At 44.4% G+C, this 18,931-nt stretch overlaps 1 protein-coding gene across 3 annotated transcripts in view; it reads right to left on the bottom strand.

Annotated features, from left to right (window-relative positions):
- The window catches only part of LHFPL6 (LHFPL tetraspan subfamily member 6), a 238,974-nt gene extending 220,403 nt beyond the window's left edge, over positions 1-18,571 (bottom strand). Inside the window, exons 1-2 of one of the 3 annotated variants that reach the window (XM_040267023.1) lie at positions 18,469-18,571; positions 15,273-15,848 (exon numbers count right to left, since the gene is read on the bottom strand). In XM_040267023.1, the coding sequence (XP_040122957.1) occupies positions 15,273-15,657 (385 nt within the window). In that variant the 5' untranslated portion in view covers positions 15,658-15,848; positions 18,469-18,571. Of the gene's footprint in view, positions 1-15,272; positions 15,849-17,323; positions 17,636-18,468 lie in introns of those variants that run through there. The other 2 variants (XM_040267020.1, XM_040267021.1) reach the window with 2 other exon arrangements.
- Positions 18,572-18,931: the final 360 nt, after the last annotated feature.

Below are 18,931 nucleotides of genomic sequence, written 5' to 3'. Positions count from 1 at the left end.
CCTTGGACTGCAAGGAGATCCAACCAGTCCATCCTAAAGATCAGTCCTGAATGTTCATTGGAAGGACTGATGTTGAAGCTGAAACTCCAATACGTTGGCCATGTGATGCAAAGAGCTGAGTCATTTGAAAAGACCCTGATGCTGGGAAAGACTGAAGGCAGGAGAAGGGGATGAAAGAGGATGAGATGACTGGATGGCATCACCGACACAATGGACATGAGTCTGAGTGAACTCCGGGAGTTGGTGATGGACAGGGAGGCCTGGTGTGCTGCGGTTCTAGGGGTTGCTGGACACGACTCAGCGACTGAACTGAACTGAACTGATGATAGTATTGGACACAAGAAGTGACCTAGCCAAAATTGGGAAGTGAGTGATAGTCACTTTAGTCATGTCTGACTCTTTGCGACCCTATGGACTGTAGTCCGCCAGGCTCCTCTGTCCTTGGAATTCTCCAGGCAAGAATAGTAGAGTGGGTTGCCATTTCCTTCTTCAGAGGAAGGAAATTTTGCTCTCATGTATGACAGTACAGGACACAAGAAGTGACCTAGCCAAAACTGGGAAGTAGAGGAGTGGTAATTAATAGTGTAACACAGGATGCAGGCCACGCATGTCAGGGGCCCCAAATCAGAATCGGGCTCACGCGAATACCTGAATGATTTTGAGCAAGTCTGTCAAGTGGATGTCAATGTTGTGCTAAGACAGGGGTGAGCTGAGAGACTGCAGCAGAGAGCACGGCAGCCACACGTGGGAGACAGTGTTGCTCCCACAGGCCTCCCCGGAAATAACCAACGTTGGTCAAGTTCCAAGGAAGCAGACAAAAGGCAGGATTCCTCCAACTGTGCCACCAGAGAAGGCTTTATAGGGAAGTCAACATTCAAAACACACCTTCAAAAAAAAGCGCACTTCGGGCTTGCGTCAAGGGGAGGAGGAACATGGCCAGCCAAGGCACAAACGTGAGAGCTAGGTAAAAAATATACAGGGAACACTACGACATTCAGGCTGGGCGAAGCACAACCCAACATAAGGATGCCAGTGGATGGTGACATGATAAATGGGGCAGGTGCTGCTGCTGCTGCTAAGTCGCATCAGTCGTGTCCGACTCTGTGCGACCCCACAGACGGCAGCCCACCAGGCTCCCCCGTCCCTGGGATTCTCCAGGCAAGAACACTGGAGTTGCCACTGCCTTCTCCAATGCATGAAAGTGAAAAGTGAAAGTGAAGTCGGTCAGTCATGTCTGACTCTTTGTAACCGCATGGACTGCAGCCCACCAGACTCCTCCATCCATGGGATTTCCCAGGCAAGAGTACTGGAGTGGGATGCCACTGCCTTCTCCGGGGGCAGGTGATGCACCTTGTAAATAGCCTTTATCCACGGGAAGCATGAGGGGCTGTGATCCTAGACAAGAAGATGACTCTTGGGCACCACAAGGATGGACAAGAGGGAGGCAGGTGAGCAGGAAAGTAGCCCGGGCAAAAGACAGACATCGGCCACTCAGTATGGGTCCTCTGAGCCATTTGAAATCAATGTGACAGGGCACCATAACACTGCAATGAAATGTAATTTAATGCCTTTTTAATTAAGGGCTTTTCCACAATTAATGGCTTTTTAAATGGTCACTCAGAGATCATGACTATCGCAGTAACATGTCTCAATAATATGTCTCAATACAGTTACATATTATATAAACTTACTCATAGTACATTCAAGGCAGTAAGATGTCTCAGCCTTCTACAGGATTCAGCCTCTGATACCAAAACAGATGACTGTTTTACAGCATGTTCTTCTGCCCCATCTCTAGCCTCAATTTCAAAACACATTTTATCTTTCTCTAAGAACGCACTTGGTACAGTTTTTAAAGAATTATATACAAGCATCAAAGATATTTTCTTTTTATTTTGCTCAATACCCCCCAGGATCAGAAACAAAAGCCCCACAAGCCCTGAATTGAGTTTTAATCTTAGAGAACATCACTGCAACATACAACCGCAAATATCACTGGCAAGGTTCATTTTGTGAAGATAAAAAAAAAACTGATCTAGCTGTAGAACACAGTACTGAAGCTGGCTGTTGTTGGAATATCAATGACATCTTTCTGAGGGAGAGTCCAGTGACCAAAGCCCTGAATTTATAAACTCCCTGAGGTCACAACCGTATATTATATTTACTTCTTTTGTTTCCCACTGCACCCACAGCATAAGGTTGCAGCAAGATTTTAAGATTAAATGTGAAAATCTGTACCAGAGTGTTTTGTATATCATAAAATGATATATTCAAAGTAGCTAATATTAGGGACTTCAGTGGCAGTCCAGTAGTTAAGACCTGGAGCTTCCACTGCAGAGGGCATGGGTTCAATGCCTGGTCAGGAAACTAAGATCCTGTATGCCATGCAGTATGGCCAAAAATAACCCCACAAAAATCCTATGTTTTTTTGTTGTTGTTGTCAGGGGAGAGAGGTTCAAAAGGGAGGGAAATAAGTACACATATAGCTGATTCGGGGTTTCTCTGGTGGCTCAGACAGTAAAGAACCTGCCTGCAATGTGGGAGACCCAGGTTCGATCCTGGGTCAGGAAGATCCCCTGGAGAAGGGAATGGCTACCCACTCCAGTATTCTTGCCCAAAGAATTCCATGGACAGAGGAGCCTGGCGGCCTATAGTCCATGGAATCGCAGAGAGTCGGACACGACTGAGCAACTAACACTTTCACTTTTCATAAGTGATTCACTCTGTTGTACAGCAGAAACTAATACAACATTATAAAGCAATTATACTCCAATTAAAAAAATTAAAAATATTTTTTAAATGTAGCTAATATTAGGTGAATGGAACTCTAAAACGTTAGTTGACTTGGAACTCTAAAGAACTGATTTTCCTTTCAGTTAGTTTCTGTGGTTCTTCAAAAAGGATAAAAACATGGACAAGTAGTAAACAAGCTATGTATCAGAGGAAAGATAGAGATTTAAAGGACGATACTTCGTGGAACCTAAGGATAATATTTTTTAAAAAACCACCAAGATGGAGAAAACCCACAACATGGGAAGTATGAGCTTAAACAAACAAACACACCTATACAGATGCTGAGGATACCTATTCAGATTGCACCTCAACTGATGATTATGGGGGTCAAGTACAGCTAGTAACAAGGTGTATTTACTAGGTTCTGAGTAATAAGTCACCTGCCAATAAGAATATTATTAGTTCGAAAATTACTTTGGGAAATACAGCAGAGTGCAATAGCAAACTAAAAGAGGATGAAAGTGGAATCAAAGTTCTTTCTTTTAGTTCTTTCTCAGTCTGCTTCTATTCATTATGTTATCCTCATAGCTAGAATTCTGCCTAACAGAGAGCAGGATTCAGTAAATATCTGTGTAATGAAGCAAGCTAATTAACTGTTTAAGTTAAACTGTAAAACTTTGAGTCAAATATACTATTGGTAATGGCCACCATTTATGGGGATGCTACCTTTTCAGGCCTGATATTACCTGACTTACACGTACACCTTGCAGAAACCCAGTGAATTAGCAGCAGCAGCAGCAGCAGTATTACTAAAAAGCAGAGACATCACTCTGCCAACAAAGGTCTGTCTAGTCAAAGCTATGGTTTTTCCAGTGGTCATGAACAGATGTGAGGGTTGGACCATAAAGAAGGCTGAGCACCGAAGAATTGATGCTTTTGAACTGCAGTGCTGGGAAAGACTCTTAAGAGTCCCTGGAACAGCAAGGAGATCAAACTAGTCAATCCTAAAGGAAATAAACTCTGACTATTCACTGAAGGACCGCCATTGAAGCTCCAATATTTTGGCCACCTGATGCAAAGAAGTGATTCATTAGAAAAGACCCTGATGCTAGGAAAGACTGAGGGCAGGAGGAGAAGGGGGAGACAGGATGAATTGGTTGGATGGCATCACCGACTCAATGAACATGAGTTCAAGCAAACTTTAGGAGATAGGGAAGGACAGGGAAGCCTAGTGTGCTGCAGTCCATGAAGAAGTCGCAAGGAGTCAGACACAACTTAGTGACTGAACAGCAGCAACAATAGGCGAAAGAACTCAGGCTGAGTCAGTTGCTTGCCCATTGCCATGAAGCTGTTGAGGGGCAGAATTCAACCCTGTCTGCCCAGATCCTGCTTTAGAAGACACCGCACAACCACAGAATAATGTAAATACAAGAACAGAAGGCAGCACTTGAAGCTTTGCTAATAGAAGGGGGAAAAAAGGCACTAACGTTTTATTTTACTTACAGTCTTACAGAAACAGTTTCTTCTGAGATCCGACCACATGCAAAATTCTGAAGCATCCCACGTGGGGAAAACTGTTGTTATTCTAATCCCAGGCTGCAAGTAATGCTACAGAAACAATCTGCCACAACTTACAAGCTAAACAGGGAAAGTATAGAGAAATGAAAACATGTCCCTCCTCCAATATTTTCCACCATCTTAAAAACTCATCAGAGTCAGATTTCCAGATCTGCTCTAAGTAGACTGCAAGAGGATTAGGGTAAAAACCACACCACACAAAGCGTGATTGTCTGAAATTACTTTGAAGTCAAACGTACATAAAATGGTGCCACACAGAGAAGAAGAGCTCGCTGCTGTGTAATTTCATGAAACCTGCTGGGCACCGAGGTCATGGGCAGCCAAAGTGAATTTTAAATGGTGCCAACCAGGAGGCTATAATCAGGACAGCCACCAGTGGGCGGATGAGATAAATGAACCAACTGACTTTCTTCCACCAGGCGATCAAAATAGGAATGCCATCTTTATGCTTGAAACAAAAAAAAAAAAAATGTTTTTTAAGTAAAACTATTCATCCTTCACATCTCTGTCTTTTCACTACATTTCTAGACTCTTCCTTTCCTCCAGGCACATTTCCGTGAGTGAACATCATACAGTGTGATTTCTGTTCCTACCTTGAGTTTTCCTGCAACCTACTCCAGAAAAATAAAATCTATTCCTACACAGCACAAACTTCTCCATGTCCCTGGTCCACCAGTATAGCAGATGTCGAGCAGATGGCTGGTACTATCCAAGGGCAAGCTTAGAACTGATGATGGAGTCAGACACAGCCAAGAGCCTGCCTTCCAATCAGGACAGTCAAATGGTAAAAGAAAGTGTCAGGATGAAAAACCACATCTTTTTCAGAGTGAGTGAAGTAATACTGGGGCTTCCCAGGTGGCTCAGTGGTTAAAAAAAAAAAAAAAAAATCCGCTTGCCAGTGCAGGAGACACAGGTTCAATCCCTGGGTCAGGAAGATGCCTTGGAGGAGGAAATGGCAACCCATGCCAGTATTCTTGCCTGGAGAATCCCATGGACAGAGGAGTCAGGCAGGCTACAGTCCATGGAGTCACAAAGAGTCGGACTTGACTGGGCAACTGAGCACAAACGCACCAAGTTATACTTCTCATAGGAGGTTCTCAAAGACATTGTGGATCTATATATTTAAGCCCGATCTCTCTCATGAGCTCTTCGTCCATGTTGCCAACTACCCACGTAACCTTCCACCTGAAGTCCTTGAGCCACAAACTGTGGCTTCAGGAGTTTATCCTCCAGATCCTATGAGATGCACAAACTAAGTAGGCTGCCAAGCAGAGCAGCTTTTGCCAGCCTTAGTCAAATTGGGCGGCAGACCTTGAGTATTTTCTCCTCAGCACTGCCCATCGAAAAAGCCAAAAAAGGGACTTCCCAGTGATCCAGTGGTTCAGAGTCTGTGCAGGGGACATGGGTTCCATCCTCAGTCCAGGAAGATCTCACCTGCCACAGGACAACTAAGCCCGTATGCCACAACTACTGAAGCCCACATGCCCTGGAGCCCGTGCTCTGCTTCAAAAGAAGCCACTGCAAACAGAAGACGGCGCACCGCAACTAGAGAAGGCTCCCCATGCAGTAATGAAGACCCAGTGCACCAAAAATAAATAAAAATTCATTAAAAAAAAAAAAGAAAAAGCCAAAAGGGGCCAGTACAGGACAACGGGAGCTCTGGACATTTTGCTACTGATTAAATTCCTTGGCAACATGCTTCTGCATTTGTGGGAGTCACATGACTTATGTCAGTGCAGCCACAGGATCAGCGACTTGCAATTGAATTGGTTCTGCCTTGATGTTCTTATTTTCCCTCTCCTCCAAGTTTCCCAATAAGATTAAGTCTCACTGAACTGCACTTCAACTGCTTGGGCCTTGCTGCCCGCTCCTTAGGGATCAGCACAGCGAGGCTCTGGACTCTGGGAAACATAAGAGACAAATATAGACACGAAAGATAGGATGGAAATACAATCAATGTGGCCTGGCAAGTCCCGTCTCTGTACCTCCTAGAAGGACACTGTGGTTATGAGGTGTGGGACTCCCACAGGAGGCGTGGTTTACGAGGCAAGGTGACTACAGAGATTCTCAAGATTATAATTTTCTATTTAAATTAGCCAATGCAACCCCTGAAAACAAAGCAAACCTACAAAACACATGAACAGCAGCAGAAACGATGTCTTACCACTCACTAAATTGCAGAATATACTGACTCTATCGTAGGTCCCACTTAGACAGGCAGAGAACATGGAAAATCTTATATCTGTATCCAAGACAATGATGCGCATATAGTTGTGGGGGGAGAAACAGTACAGGGAGCTTGGATATTAACAGGGAGCCAAATGTGGTCAGGAGTGAGAAAAGGCTATATTGACTTTGACTATGAACCTATGTCCCCTTTTCCAGCTACACATGTGCTGGAATGCCATGGTCTCGTAGGGAATCCAGGTCTTCCCAGATGTGCCCAAACCCTTCCCAACATCATCAGGTACCACCTGCTACCCATACAGAAGGTACCTTCATAGACTGCAGGAGGGGACCATCTGGGTAACCTCATCATAAGATAACATTGGGGTCAGCTTAAGGGTGGAGATAAACACTAAGAAAGTCAGGTCTCATATGCAGCAACTCTTACCAAGGAGCACTAAATAACATGAGAATTAGATGTCATCACAGAACCATACCAATTTAGAACTTAAAGGCACATTTCATTTTTTCAAAAATTTGATTCGACAAACATATGGGAACTATAACTTACACAGGAATAACACAAGGACATTTCATTGTTCATGACCTTCAATGCAACTGACTTATGGCATGGAGACAATAATCATTGATAATATTAAGTCATTAAGGCATAACTAGTTTCCTGTCTTGCTCTACCATATTACACACCTGTAACATGACTGACATAAGCTATGAAAGGAATCTATTAGGTCTCCAAACCACAATCATTTATTCGTCTAAAAATAGGAGCCATAAAACCCTTTTGCCTCGATCTTAGAAATGTCTTCAAAATCGTTTTCTGATTCCCACAGCTTCGCTGAGGTCTTCTCCATCTCTGGCCCAGCCTGCTATAACAAGCCTCTTGCTGCCTTTCCTGGTTTTATTGTTTCCCCAGATCAGCCTTTATTCCTCATTGCTACTAGATTATATCGTTCCTAAGTCAGTTTCTCCCACAACCACTCAAAGACTTCAGTCTAAAGTTGACTTTAGGTAAGTGTAGAATTCTTACCATGAAACAAAAATACAGATTTTCAGACCTGATCTTGTTCCATCACCCCCACTCCATACTTTACAGGATATTGCCATTCCCCGAACGCCCATCAGATCTTTTTATAACTCCTTGGCTTTGAGAATCTGACATTTCCACTGCTCAAAATTCCAAGGAGTCTTCTGCTCATCTTTCAGACCCAGTCATCTAGTGCCTCTGTTACAAAGCCTTTGCAGACCCCTCCACACGAGGTCCCTTCCTCTCCTGTGCCCCTATGGCATTTTGTTCACATTTCAGTGGACCCTGAACATTTTTAAACATTGGTGATTTTTGCTCATTCACCAAAACCCCCAAAAGTTCATAGTATGATATAATCTGCAATTTGGCTAAGGCAGGAATTGGAATTAAGTATTGTATTTTAGCCAGGATCCAGGAAAGCAGAAAACAGCCTAAGTATTTCAAACACAGAGAATGCAATATAATACAGCAAACTGGTTATACAGATGATGGAAGAGCTAAAAAGCCACATAGATGTTAAAGAGGTAACCTGGAAACTGGCATCAACAAAAAACTACCATCATCCATGAGACTGGAATGGTGTTGGAAGAAGAGGGCATCACCAAAGACTAGAAGAACCAGGCTGTGTACCTGGTGAAGGACTGTTGTCAGTGGCTTCCAAGGGAAGCTGTGACCATGAAGGTCAGGGCTTTCCAAAACGAGAGACAACTGCTGCCAAAGATGCTGCCAAAGGGAGAGCTAGAGAGAGAGATATACCCTGGCTTCTCCTTGCCTCCTGTTTTTCCAAGTGCCTCCCATTGGCCTAATCTATCCAGAGGCCAGGAGTCAAGGCTTCTGGGAAATGTAGTCTCCTGTGAAGCAGGAAATGACTAGCACCATGTGAGGCTGGTGAGCCCCTCACTTGGCAGCTGAATGAGCCTCACCAGCCTCTCAACAACTGTATGCAATGGAATGGCCATCTACGTCATGAGTCCTTTGGACTGTAATTATACCTCACATGTTGGTTTCCTCCATAAGACCATGAGCGCCTCCACAGGAGTGACCTTATCTCAACTTATGTACTAGTGTGGTATTTGACATTTTGTAGGCATTCAATAAATACTGTTCAGTTCAGTTCAGTCGCTCAGTCGTGTCCGGCTCTTTGCGAGCCCATGGACTGCAGTACACAGGATTCCCTGTCGATCACCAACTCCCAGAGTTTACTCAAACTCATGACCATTGAGTCGGTGATGCCATCCAACCACCCATAAACACTCACGCCCTGGATTTATAACATGTTATAACTCAGCACTTCCTAAAGTTTGTTGTGCTGGCCACTAATTCAAAAAGATGCTATTGCCTATCATAGGTAAGTAGGACTCGGCAATTTCCAAATAAGTTTGTGAAACACAGTGTTAAAGTTAACCTGGGGAAAAAAAAAAGTTTAGCTGGTCTCATCGTACATTCAAGCTGCAATTAAAAAAAAAAAAAATACTGTGGACTACATGGCTTAGAAACAACAGAAATTTATTTCTCCCATTTTCTGGAAGCTAGAAGTTTAAGATCAGAGGGGCAGCACAATTGGGTGGGGGCTCTCTTCTTGTATCTTCACATGGGCAGAAGGGGTGAGGTGCTCTCTTCAACTTCTTTATAAGGGCACTAATCTCATCTGTGAGGGGTTCACTCTCATGACCTAATCATCTCCCAAAGTCCCCACCTTCTAATACCATCCCACTGGGCATGAGGATTTCAACAAATGAACTTTGTGGGAGGACACAAATATTCAGACAGAGCAGCCTGTTTCTTTATTGCAGATAATACAGTTCATTCGGAGCTTTCAAAATGTGCTTGAAGAGAGAGATGTAGGATTATGTAGCATCATGCAATATATATGACTACAGAACATACATGTTTTCCAAAAGACTAACACTACACAGGGACATCAATTAAGGAGTCATTGCTTTAATTATCTTCACATTTGTGATATTTTATTTCTTCTTTGAAACATTCCCATGAGGTAAAGAACAAGGTCACTTACAGATAAAAATGTTGCTAATAAATAATTAAAACTAATACATCAAGTATTAATTGAATATATAAGATGTTATTTACTATTCTAAATATTATAGGGCTAGAAGGAAAATGTAAATATTCACCTATGTTAAGAGACTTATTATTCCTAATGGCCAGAAATTCTGAATTCTACATATATAATACAAAATGGAATTTCAATTATTGCTGAAATATTATGGTGACAGCATTCACAACTCAGTCAATAACTAATGGGATAACTTTGGGTATCACTCTAAAATTCAGTGTTCATAGGTGTTAAAAAAGAGAGAGAGAGAGAAAGAGAGACAACAAATTACCTGCCTCACTGGGGTGAAATAAGAACTGAATATGTTCTAAGGATCACCAGTCCCTTCAGGGACAGCACTGCAAATTACTTAGGAAAACACTTAATACTACACCTTCCTCATGCCCCCCAGGAGGTTGGTATAGGCATCAAAATATTCTAGATTCTGTGCTGTAATGAAATTTATTAACTTTCCATAACCAAGTGTTTCTCCAACCTACTTGTTTCCCAAATGGTTCTGCTTTTCCTGTTTACAGCTACTGGTATCCCCCAGGAATCTGTGATCCCTCGAACACAAACGTGAAGCCTTATGAAAACAAAAATATGAATTTTAATGATAGCCAGGAATAAAAGTTTTAAACTTGAGGCTGTTATGCTTTCTGATTATAAGCAACACACACGAGAGGACACCCTTGGCAAGCTAGAGTTAGCTGCAAAGTTCAAGAACCGACAGTGTAACAGTGATGACTCTGTATGAGGCACAAATCGGATGCATCTTGAGATGCTGCCTGTGTATTGTAGAGTGAGGTAAAGCTGTCTTCAGTGTGCATTTTAAGTTTTTCTTTTGAAATGATTATGAATTCACATGCCTCGGCTGGCTTTTCTTATAACTGAAAATACATGTTTTACAAGGCAATGGGACAATTCATAAACCTATGCAGATGTAAATCTAGTGAGACTTAGTGTGTTAGTGAGACTTGATTTAGTTTCGTTTATGTGGTTTTTTCCAATAGTCATGTATGGATGTAAGAGTTGAACCATAAAGAAGGCTGAACATCAAACAATTGATGCTTTCAAACTGTGGTGCTGGAGAAGACTCTTCAGTCTCTTGGACAGCAAGGAGATCAAACCAGTTAATCCTAAAGGAAATCAACCCTGAATAGTCATTGGAAGGACTGATGCTGAAGCTCCAATACTTTGGCTACCTGAGGTGAAGAAGTGACTCATTAGAAAAGACTGATGTTGGGAGAGATTGAGGCAGGAGAAGGAGGCGACAGAGGATGAGATGGTTGGATGGCATCACCGACTCAATGGACATGAATCTGAACAAACCTCGAGAGATAGTGAAGGGCAGGGAAGGCTGGCGTGCTGAGTCCATGGGTTTGCAAAGAGTTGTACAACAACAAACGTGTTAGTGAAGCTAACCAGTCCAGACAGACCCTGACCTCAGAAGTATCAGCTAGCACTGTGTTAGCCGGTGGCAACAAAGGGAAGTAAGTTAAAAATCAGATGATTCTCTTAGAAAGACTCTACTCCACGAGAAGGAAATGAAGATTTGGACATTATGGGTATAGTGGCTTTTAAGTGGCTCAAAGTAACTCACCTGGACTTTACACGGTAAGGTTAAAAGAAGCAGGAAACAGTAGTTCGTGATCTCTAAGATGTAATTTAAAGAGGAGCAAGAAGAGCTCTGCCTGTTGCCCCAACTGGCCCAGGAAATGCCTGGATTTCTTAAAAATTAGAGCAATTTCTTACAGTGAGGACACTGTCACTAAAAGGCTAAGGTGCCCATTAACACACCAACACTTATTTGCCTTATTTCTCAGCTGTCATGTGACAGAGAACCCGGATGTGAAGGAAAGCATAACGGGACAAATCGTATGTCTGATCAGGTTGAAAGTGGAGCAAGGGGAAGAGATGTTGCGAGCCCTCATCCCAAAGGATGAAGGACCTATCCAAGTGGAGCCCTACAGCGAGGGGCTCCGGAGAGGCCATGATGCTTTCAGCACAGAGATGGGTTTGTGGCAAGAAGCACTCTGTCGTCATTACTGTCGCGAGTGGCACTTAACCATCAATTAGTTGAAGAGATGGTCTCACCTGGCTTCTCTGAACAGAACAGTGTCTCAACTGGAAAGGTAGTTGTTTACTACTGATTTGCATTCTACACTCATTTTAAACACATATGCGACTCGCATCCAAACGAAATATGGAATAATGCCAATTTGGGACTTTTCCGTGCCCTCTCATTATAACACCAGCAATTTCCAAATATGAAATCTACAGATTCAGACCCTGACAATTACAAGCACCAGTGGGCAGAACTTCAGTTCAGTCGCTCAGTTGTGTCCAACTCTTTGCAACCCCATGGACTGCAGCGTGCCAGGCCTCCCTGTCCATCACTAACTCAAACTCATGTGCATCGAGTCGGTGATGCCATCCAACCATCTCATCCTCTGTTGTCCCCTTCTCCTCCTGCCTTCAATCTTTCCCAGCATCAGGGCCTTTTCCAATGAGTCAGCTCATTTGAACTTAAGATAGCCTTAATATGTCTTTGCAGTGTTCTTACATGCTTCATTTACAGAGCCCGTAAAGAAGGTATTTTTCTAACGCACACGTCAAAAGTTTGGTATTAAGCTTTAAAAAGTCTATTAAAGTACTTAATGATGTATCAGAAAGGACATAATTTTTGCATTCCACAAACAAAAACGTTACAACCTCTATCTTCTCATAACACCATTACTACACTTTCAGCATGTGAACAATTTTACTAGATGTGATACTTTTCAAAGGCTTTCTACCTGCCTGTTAAAAATTCAATTGAGGATAAAACTCAACCCAAGCTGGTTTTTAAAAATTATGACAAAGACATGACTTAAAATATAAGATGGAGATGGTGGCAATTAAAGTTTATGAGCAAGTTACTGCGAGACAGGCAGAAACCATTGACTCCTCGGAGGACTTCTTTTATAGGTGGTAAATGTCCGTGGACCACAGTGCCCCCTTTGTGTTGTTCCATTCGTTTGCAGGTGACATTTTAACCTCTAAGCAACCATAGCAAGACGATTCAAAATGAAGTTGACACTGTGTCCTTTAACTAGTTCCAAAGTACTGCAGGGGTTTTACTGCCTGATGTTACACCATATGTGCACACTCTGGACACAGTCAGGCGGAGTTAAGCAGGATGCTTCTGCACTCAGCCATTCTCCCGCTTCCTGTTGTTTTTGGAGCAATCCTAAGTTTAGCTAAACATAACCTTTCTGGGTGGATCATTTTTTAGAAGGAGAATCCACCTTATAGCAGAGTGTCCTGTAATGTTGACTGTATTTTGAAAGCACAGACATTGATTAAATTCACAGAACTCAGTTATTTGGTATTGTGCTGTCTTTATGAAACCCATTTTATGAAAACTTTCATAAAATTATTTATCACTCAAGTTTTTATACATAAAAACTTGAACAAGTATGAAATGAACAGGAGGAATTCCTTCTAAAGCATTTTTTTTGGTCAACTGGTCTATCACTAAAGTGGTAGCAATTAATGGCAAATTTTCAAAATCTTTTCTGCAGCTCAAGTTATTTTTTAATTCTAAAATGACGACTGTCTTGGGTAGTGGGGATATATTTACTTACTCGGGTCCCAAAAGGTTTGAATTAGAAAAGCCCTGAGGTTTCATATTCAGAATTATTTTCTGCAGGATATGAGAAATCTATTTGAGACATGCTAATAAGAATCTATATCCTCAGCTCAATGTCAGTAACTCTTAACAAGTGAGAGTTCATGAAGAGCATATACGAGGGAAAAAACAGACCTTTTAAAAACGAGGGAAAAAACAGACCTTTTAAAAGTATATATAACCTCTATAATGGTCTTTCCCCTTGAGTTTTCTATAAAGTAGAACATTAAGCTCTTTATAATTCTCCCAAATCTATAGATAGCTTAGAAAGAGAAGCATAAATCTCATGAGTCTCATATTTACTTCCTGTTGCCTTCTTGCATGAGACATTTAAAGGTAATCAATAAAAACTGATTCCTCTTCGTAAGCACTTTCCTGTTCTGCCAGAAATAATAGTAGCCTCTGCCCCATAGTGAAGAGGAAAAAATGAAAAGTAATATTTACCAGGAGAAAAAGAAACTGTCCAAGTATTTTTCCTGAGCCAAGTGAAACACAAACAGCAAGTCAAAAGTTTATTCTTAAAGAAAAAAAAAAAAAAAACACTTTTAAATATTCCTGGCATTAGTTCTGTTTTTCAAATCTGAGGTATCAACAAGTTTTTAACTCTGGATTTGTATTTCCACTCTCTGCAAAAACCTCATTCGTTTCCTAATGGCTTTCCGGTACTGTCCTTCTGTAGGAATCTATACATCACACACAAGACTTGCACTCAACGCTGAACAGTAAAGGAAGGACAGTTAAGCCCCCCAATTACCTCCTAGGGCAGAGTGAGACACAAAACCACAGGGGACAAATAGATGAGAACAAAGTTACATCTGGTAAGGAAATAAAGAACTGCAAACAACTGGATCTCTTACTCCAAAACACAAAACTCTGGGCCCCTTGCATTTTCAGCACGAGAATTTTCATACTCAAAACGTTACTTGAAAGTTTAATATTAGATAATCTGAAATCATCTGTTGGGATGTCTCCAATATGTAGACTCTATCTGAGGACTCTATTTGTAGTGTTTTTTCCTCTTCTGGATTTTTCACAAAAGACTGCAAGAGAGCACCCAAAGAAAGAGCCAGGTCGCAGACTCTTACTTTGCAATGAAGTTACAAATATATTTTATATGTTTTCCTGGCTTCCTGTTTTCTCGTGTTCTGTACTATCTGCAGAGGTTGTCATATTTCACCAAGGCGGATTCTAAATCAGACAAGTTCAGCCCGTCAGGTTGAAAAATGGAGGTGAAAGGCACAGCGGAAAATAAATAAAGTATAATTAAAACCATATGACCAGAAATATTGAAGCAATACATGTTGGAGGAAACCCAAGTAAAAATCAAACCTTTTCTGGTGTTAGTGAGACTAGCCAGTCCATTTGAAACAAGCACACATCACTTGCTAAAAATTCCTTTTTTTTTCCTTCACAGTAAAAGCAGTCCTAACAAAGTAATTAAGCCTATCTTTGTGGCATAGTGAAATTCATAATTGTTCATGTAAAACTGATCTCTCATTTAAAACTGTAATCACTTATTTAGAAATATAATTTAAGATGGGGCAAGGCTCAATTTTATATCCAACAAAGAGTATTAAAGGCTTATGATGACAATGTTGAAACAAAAACCTTTTCTACTTTTCGTGAAGTTTTCATCTCTTAAGATCTCAGGATTCTAGAAAGACACGGATACTGTAATTGCTGGCTGTTGATCGTAAAAAGCCAGTAGCTATAAAATCCAAACTGTCTCCTCTCCAACATTATAAACAACCTAGACGTTACTGCCTCACAGAGGTGGTACTTAGCAGACCAATGATGTACATGTTTGGGGATATACAGAAATTAAGAGCTCTTGATGTTTATAAAGCAATTCCAGTAAAGAATCTCTGACTTTGGCAATCTGTCCCCAAAGTCACTCTATATCCACACCTCCCTATCGTTCCAAGTGTAAATGACCATAATCTCAGTAGACAGCTGGAACACAGTTTTCAACATTGCTCCGGGATTCCAGTAAACAAGTGAGGTTGGGTAAAGTCACTTACCCCCCAGAAACTGAATTCCGCCGGCCACTCTGCCCACCGTCCGGGAGATGAGCTCCGCCACGCAGCAGCCCATGAGGGCAGTGAGCGCCACCAGGAGGAGCAGGCCACAGCCTAGGCCGGTCACGATGGTACAGATCCTCCATTCGGCGCTGGGAATGCCCTGGAAAGAGGCGTAGCGCCCACACTCCTCAACCATCACCATCATCTGCCGACTCTCATCGTGCACGGGATACGAGCACCTCCGGAAAGTGCCGAAGGACACGGGCTTGCCCAGCTGTGATCCCCAGAGCCAGTAAGGCATGAAGAACCCCACGCAGGAGGTGGCTGCACAAAGAAACGAGAGCAGAGCCCAGACGACCCCGGTGCAAGTCAGACTGGATGCCATCTTTCACCTGACAGGGCAAGGAGGACCCAAAGTAACTGTTCCGGGTTTGCAGGAAGAGGTAAAGGCTGTCAAACTACCGGCTTCCTGCGGGTAATCCACAGTTCTGTGATGGGAGAGTGGTTACTAACAGAACCGATCTTCAGTCTTACTGGACATCAACTTCCCATTCTCTGCAGTAAGGATGCTGGTCCCTGGAAAAACCGTTAACATTAAAGGTTAAATGTCTTTACAGAAAAGATAAGACCAACTCAGTTGGTCTGCAACTTTCAATTAACACCCATTCAGAGACACCTCCATAGTTCAAAAGTGAGAAGAACCCATTCTATCAACTTCTTCGTAATTCAAATTTTGTCAGACTGGCTCAAAGCTTTTTCACGTCTTTATCTCCTACACATGTTCCCTAATTAACTTGGACAGCTACTTACTTAAAGAAATGCATGACTTATTCCTACTTGCCAAGCCAATGAATTCATTTCATATACTCACTTTAAAAAGAATGTAGCATTCTTACTGGCGGTAAACAGAATTCTGAACGTTACACTAAAATAACCATAGCATGTTTGTTCAGTTAGCTTACAAGTTCACGCTCATAATTTGCAGCAACTTTTCTGTGTTCCTTTAGGTGCATTAACTCTCTGCATGAGCCCGAACAAAATAATTAGGCTCATTTTCACAATTACAGACTGTCTAGGCATACAGAGTGGATGGGACTCTAAGGCGTCTTGCCATGCTTATTCAGTAGCGTTTGGGAATGCCTTCAGTCTCAACTATCTTCTCTAGTGTCAACAAAAGAAAGCCTGTGTACGACTCATTTTCATATCTGCAATTCTGATTAATTGCTTCTAATTAAATTATTGGAACCATCTTTCCCACTGAATGAATGACTGTGTCTCATCTAAAAAAAGAGTCCATACCTTCCAGTCATTCCAGGGGTTCCACTTGCATCCTGCCCTCCCTTTCAGAGTTCCTTAGAACCACTTTCCCTACTTTTCATGAAGAACACAGACGCCCAGAGCCCATGCACCCCACAGTTCCATTCCCAGGACTCCAGCTCTCAGAGTCCATCTCAAATCCTCCCCCTCTCCTTTCCAACTCTCGCCCCTGCCCTTTGCTTTCCACCCACTGCCCCTTTTCCACTCCAGTGTGTCACTCACTCCAGGGGAGCTCCGGCTACTTTTTTTTTTTTTTTTTTAATCTTGTCAACTGCTGTCAGCATCAGCATTAGTTGCTGAAGTTGGTCTGTCTGGGCCCTAAGGCTGGGGCAGAAGCGGGGAGGGGGCACTAAGTGGGTGGGGAAGGGGCCCTCACCTCGAGTTGGGGCCAGGCACCCCGGGGTGGGGGGGTAAGACCAGACAAGCCCTTAGCCAGCCAGCCCCCCGCAACGGCCGCACCCACCCCCACCCCGAAGACACACAACGATCCTTTAACTCCCCAAAGGGGAAGAGGGACATTTTCCAGCCGGCCCTGCGCGGAGGGAGGAGGTGAGGATGGGGTCCCCCACCCTGCCCCGGAGGCAGACGGACGCGGCGGGCCGGGCGAGCCGGCGGGGAGCCCAGCTCAGGAAGTCCGGAGCCTCGGGAGCAGCCCAACTCCAGCGTCCGGGGACGAGGGGCGAGAGAGAAAAGAGCGGAGCCCGCGCCCCGGGGCAGCCGCGCGCTGGACTCACATGGCTGGCGGCGGCGGCCGCCCTCCCTCCCGGGGCCGGGGCGCACTCACAACTTGCTGTCTCTCCCCGGCGGAGCATCCACGGCGCGCCGGACCGTCCTTCCTTTTTCGCCTCGGTCCCCGACAGCCGCGGAGCCTCCGGGGCCGGTCGCGGGAGGGGCGCGCAGGGGCCGGCAGGGGGCGGAGGTCTCGGGGAGGACGCGCGGCGCCGCGCCCGGGCAGCCCGCGCTGCTCCGGCTCTCCGGCGGCGGCTCGGGCGGAGCGCTGGGGCGGCGCGCGGGGAGCCGGGGCTCACGGGCGGAGGAGCCGATCTGATCTGCCTTTGGCAGGCGAGGCACGCAGCGCCTCCTCCCCTCCGCCGCCCGGCCCTCCTCTCGCCTGTCCCCTCCCCTCGCGCCCGCCGGGACCCGGAGCGGACGCGGCCCGGGCGCTGCCGGCGGGGACTCTCCCGGCGCGCGGGGCGGGGAGGGGGCGCGGCCCCTTGGAGCTGGGGTCCCCTCCCACCTCACCCCGCTCAACCCGGGCGGCTTCCTCGGCCCCTCCGGCCCCGAGCCCCCTCCTGCTCTCCTCGCACCGTCACTGCTCCAACGCGAGAGTGGGATGGAGCAGACAGACTGAGAAGTGGGGGAGAAAGTTGCTGGTCCTCTGGGGTGCTCCCCGGCGGGGCGGGGGGGAAGGCGGGTTCTGGGAGCTGAGACACGGCTCCCTGGCTGCTCTCCTGAGTCTGGTGTTTGGGGTTTAAGCTCCGGCTTCCGACCGCCTTTAGGAGATGGAGATGGAGAGCAGGGTTCTAGAGACTGGTGCAGTGATTCCTTTCGAGCTTTCCTGGGACGTGGTCACTTTGGAATGGGGTGAGCAAGGCCAGTGTGGGCGTGGGAATGGGAGGCAGAGAGCGGAGAGCCCCCTCTCGGGTTCCGTCTGGCAGCCGCCTTTCCAGCCAAGCCAGAGGGAAAAAAGCAGGGGAAGATTCCAGCAAACCTCTTCCAAGAGACCTCCTCTTTGGGAACCTCTTTGAAAGCGTTTTTCCGTCTGTCCCCTCTCTCCTCTTTCTGTCTGTCTCTCTGCTCTCTCTTCCCCTCCCTCTCTTCCCTTCCACCTTTCGGTCCAATCACTCTTGCAATCAATACCTCCATTGAATTTCTTTACCTAGAAAACACTGGTTTCGATTCCCCCTCTGGACGTCAGGTCTTTTTTGCTTGTCCTTAGCGCTAACCCCTTTGGAAGTTGAGAGCCACATTCAGCAGACTGTGGGAGTCCTTGCTGAAGGCGGTATTTTAAGAACCCTGCCATCTGGGAATAGCAGTTTGTGAAGTAGCTACTTCCCCACATACAGTTTTTGTGCTTTTTCAAAAGTTGAAAGTAATCGCTGGATAGATATAGATTTCATAGTAAATTTTCAAATTACACCATTTTAATTAGCCATGGTGGTGCATATTTTTGTTTTACTACTACAGATGGTGATGTGCACGCTTACGCTATTGAGAGGCTTTGTGTAATTAGTTCCCACTCTTTATGAGGTCATAGACCTTTTTAAGAATATGATGAAACTGATGAGAACCTTCTCACCCCCCTGCCAAAAAAAAGACAAAAATGCACTTCCATATCAAGC

Source organism: Oryx dammah, unplaced genomic scaffold (genome assembly GCF_014754425.2).
Source record: "Oryx dammah isolate SB20612 unplaced genomic scaffold, SCBI_Odam_1.1 HiC_scaffold_24, whole genome shotgun sequence".
Taxonomy (NCBI): Eukaryota; Metazoa; Chordata; class Mammalia; order Artiodactyla; family Bovidae; genus Oryx; species Oryx dammah.
This window is presented reverse-complemented; position numbering and strand designations above follow the sequence as displayed.